Here is a 1,938-nt window from a genome sequence, read left to right as displayed (position 1 = left end):
AACACAAGAAAAACATACTCAGTTTTTTGCGACCTACAAATGCATTATGCTTGGGATAAATAAGTTGGTAGCTTTTTATCAATAATAATTAAAAATATAATTAACAACATACATGAAATAAAAGACAAAAAATGACATTCCAAATGACCAAGTCAACCACCCCAAAATTTATTCTTTAACCAAATACCTTTCAATCATTAATCAATTATTGTTCATTTTAATTACTAATCTTTTTATAGTTTTGGGCAAATAATTACTAATATTACAGTTTCGGGTGTAAAATATCGATAATTTTCATTTAAAACTTAAAAAAACATAATTTTAAAACTTAAAAAAAGACTACGCGGGATATATCAGTCAAGGTTCCACAGTTGAATCGAACCGAACATATCTCCGCCGTCATCATCGCCGCCGTCGTTCCAGTAATCCTGATCGGCTACACTCCACTGGGCGTCGTCCAATGCCAAAGGATCGCCGTAGATAAACTCCGGCAGCAACACCTCATCAATACCCAAACCACCTTCTCCGCCTCCGTCCTTCTCCGCAGCCTCGACCTGGCCGCCACCGCCGCTGCCACTGTCGCCCCTCTCCGTCGCCGGCGGAGCCTGCGATCCCCTCGTGCCTTCTCGCGCGTACCTCACCGCCCTGTACTTTATCTCGGGCCGGCTCAGCCCCTCGGGCGCCGCTATGTCCGGCAGCTGATCCGGGAAGTTGAAGTAGTGCTGCTCGACGGGGCCGCGGAGGCAGAGCGTGGCGGCGTCGTAAGCCCTGGCGGCCATCTCCGGCGATGGGAACGACCCCAGCCACAGGCGCTTCCGGCTGTTGGGGTACCGCACCTCCGCCACCCACTTGCCCCACTTCCGCAGCCGCACCCCCTTATACTTCCGAGGAGAGGTCTGGCCAGGCGCCGGCGCCGGCGCCTGGCCAGACCTCTCCTCGGAAGTCTCCCCTTCCCTGTTCATGTTTTCGCAATCGAGCATACTTGCGGTGGTCCATATATATAAAGCGCACGCGATGTTACGTGCAATCCACCGTGTCAAAATTATGTAACCGAAGCATCCACGTCACACGTACCATCGGCGAACGTAACGACAACCCCGCCGCCCGATCAAGTAGGTTGCTAACGGGCAGGACAGGAGACTAGCAATGACAAGTGATAAGTTTGCCGGCTTACTTCCACTTTAATATTTACTGAACACTAATAGAGGAATCCCATTTTTACTTACTTTCTGATCCTTGTCTCCATCGCATCGTATCAGGACGGATTTGAAGATGGAGACAATATCCTCATATCCATTCTCGTTCAATTAAATACAAGAATTTAAAAAATCTTCAAATTCGAACCTCTAAAAGTCTCGAACCCACTTCCATTTGGATTTTCCTTACCGGGCTCTAAATTCACAGGGAAAATTACCATCCCACAGCAGACTCTATGGAGGCCCCGTGCAGAATTTGGGGGGGAAGAGAGCGACTCGGTCGTTAGGTTTAGTGTTCATGTCGGCACAACCGCACAAGGCCGCTGTCAAATTAATTATTATTTTTAATAAAAAATAGGGAAAATAATAGGAACGCGGGTTCGAAAATCGCAGCAATATTTCTTTTCGTTGTGTTTTGCGTACATGAAAGCATGCGGTTGGACGGTTTTATAAATAATTTAATTTTCAAAAACTAAATAACACCGTCAATCGGTTTAATTATCGGTCTAATTGATTGATTTCTGGATCCGCTTGATTGATTGGACTCACAGCCAAGAGAATTCCAGAATTCATTGAGCCTCTCTTTCGATTATTTGGACGGGTGAGGAAAGTGTGGGGAGCTCTTCAGCGTAAGTATCTTGGATCAAGGATCAGACTAAGTTGGAGTGAATTCAAATTTGAGTTTTAATACTTGAATAATATATTTAGAGAATATCTAGAAGTGATTAAGTAGGTTAAGGTT

At 45.4% G+C, this 1,938-nt stretch overlaps 1 protein-coding gene across 1 annotated transcript; it reads right to left on the bottom strand.

Annotated features, from left to right (window-relative positions):
* Window positions 1–353: 353 nt before the first annotated feature.
* LOC122019381 (ethylene-responsive transcription factor ERF017-like) lies at window positions 354–962 on the bottom strand. Its single transcript, XM_042576853.1, has one exon. It carries the CDS (start codon window positions 960–962, stop codon window positions 354–356), a length of 609 nt encoding a protein of 202 aa, XP_042432787.1.
* Between the last annotated feature and the right edge of the window lie 976 nt (window positions 963–1,938).

The sequence above is a fragment of the Zingiber officinale genome, chromosome 9A (genome assembly GCF_018446385.1).
Source record: "Zingiber officinale cultivar Zhangliang chromosome 9A, Zo_v1.1, whole genome shotgun sequence".
Lineage (NCBI taxonomy): Eukaryota > Viridiplantae > Streptophyta > Magnoliopsida > Zingiberales > Zingiberaceae > Zingiber > Zingiber officinale.
The sequence above is the reverse complement of the archived record's forward strand: the minus strand, read 5'-3'. Positions and strand labels throughout refer to the sequence as shown.

Bases quoted from the DNA above. Each gene is read 5' to 3' on its own strand.
- LOC122019381 (XM_042576853.1), bottom strand. From the start codon at position 962: ATGAACAGGGAAGGGGAGACTTCCGAGGAGAGGTCTGGCCAGGCGCCG.